The 1,709-nt window shown below is 50.3% G+C and overlaps 1 protein-coding gene across 1 annotated transcript; it reads left to right on the forward strand.

Moving 5' to 3' along the window:
- The first annotated feature begins 315 nt into the window (after positions 1-315).
- On the forward strand, positions 316-1,507 carry LOC125315571 (senescence-specific cysteine protease SAG39-like). Its single transcript, XM_048280833.1, has 2 exons — positions 316-751; positions 853-1,507. Exons 1-2 carry the CDS (start codon positions 316-318, stop codon positions 1,443-1,445), a joined length of 1,029 nt encoding a protein of 342 aa, XP_048136790.1. The 3' UTR covers positions 1,446-1,507.
- The last annotated feature ends 202 nt before the right edge of the window (positions 1,508-1,709 follow it).

A 1,709-nucleotide genomic window follows, 5' to 3' on the forward strand; every position in this document is an offset into this window, starting at 1 on the left:
ATGGAACATGATTAAATGCAGCTTTTTGAAATGCAGGTGTTTTATGTACTTTATTGAATTATGAAAGCAAACACTAAGGAAGCGGCGTTCACGGCACTCCTACGGCAGTCCACATCTCAGACGACGTGCCGGATTCACCAGGCGAAATCTGATTCATACTCTCTTCAGATTCACACCGCCAATGGAATCCAATCTCTGCCTTTTCTTGAGGAAGAAGATCCTTCACCATCTATATAAACCCCTGCGTTTTCCCTTGGCCAACTCACCCTGCTTCTTCTTTACAAACCCCAAAAACTTTTTTAAAGTCCCAGAACAATGGCTTCCGCACTCGTTGGCAAACTTGTTCTTGTGATGGTGGCCATCCTAGGACTCTTGGCCTCCCAGGCATGGTCGCGGGAGCTCCAGGAAGCGACCATGCGAGAGAGGCACGAGCAGTGGATGGTTCGCCACGGGCGGGTGTATGCAGACGCTGCCGAGAAGGAGCAGCGCTTCTCGATCTTCAAGGACAACGTTGAGTACGTCGAGTCCTCCAACAAGGATGGGAGCAAACCGTACAAGCTAGCTGTCAATGCGTTCGCTGACCTAACGAGCGAGGAGTTCAAGGCCTCGAGGACTGGGTACAAGCGCTCGTCCTCCCGGACGCCGGCAAGTGCTAAACCGTTCCGATACGAGAGTGTGACCGCCGTTCCAGCAAGCATGGACTGGAGAAAGAAAGGAGCCGTCACGCCTGTTAAGGACCAAGGCCAATGCGGTTAGGCATCGAATCTTCTTTGGTTTAACTATATGACATTCGATCATTCACCCTTTTTTTCTATCTTCCTTTTCCTTAAGTGAATCTTCCTTGGAATGTAGGATGTTGCTGGGCTTTCTCTGCGGTGGCGGCCATGGAAGGGATTACCCAACTCACGACCGGAAAACTGATCTCCTTGTCCGAGCAAGAGCTAGTGGATTGCGACACAAGCGGTGAAGACCAGGGTTGCGGGGGCGGCCTCATGGACGACGCTTTCGAGTTCATCATCAGCAACCACGGCCTCACGACGGAGGCCAATTACCCTTACCAAGCTGTCGACAACACCTGCAATGCCCAGAAAGCAGCCTCCAGCGCCGCGAAAATCACCGGATATGAAGACGTGCCTTCCAATAGCGAGTCCGCCCTTCTGAAGGCAGTAGCACACCAGCCCATCTCCGTGGCCATCGATGCGGGCGAATCGGATTTCCAATTATACTCCAGCGGTGTTTTCACCGGGGAATGTGGGACCAGTCTGGACCACGGGGTCACCGCGGTTGGGTACGGGACGAGCGAGGACGGAACCAAGTACTGGCTGGTCAAAAACTCGTGGGGCACCGGATGGGGCGAGGAGGGATACATCAGGATGAAGAGGGACATTGATGCTAAGGAAGGTCTCTGTGGCATTGCCATGCAGGCTTCATATCCAACTGCATAATTGCTTGGGACAACAAAGTACTGTCATTTTAATACTGAGATTTGCTCGTGGTAAACGTGCCTTTGTATTTGTACATATATGTCTGGGTTTGTGTACTTTCCTATTTCTTGTGAATGCTTGTACTACGTAGACTTGCACGTGCATGAAGACATTGGTCTCCTGTTGCATATGAAATCTAAGTACGAATGCAAGTAAATATCTTCAGTTATTAAAGATGCTAGACCTGATGAACAAAGTCGATACTGAATTAAACATAGGGAAATA

This window comes from Rhodamnia argentea, chromosome 6 (assembly GCF_020921035.1).
Source record: "Rhodamnia argentea isolate NSW1041297 chromosome 6, ASM2092103v1, whole genome shotgun sequence".
Lineage (NCBI taxonomy): Eukaryota > Viridiplantae > Streptophyta > Magnoliopsida > Myrtales > Myrtaceae > Rhodamnia > Rhodamnia argentea.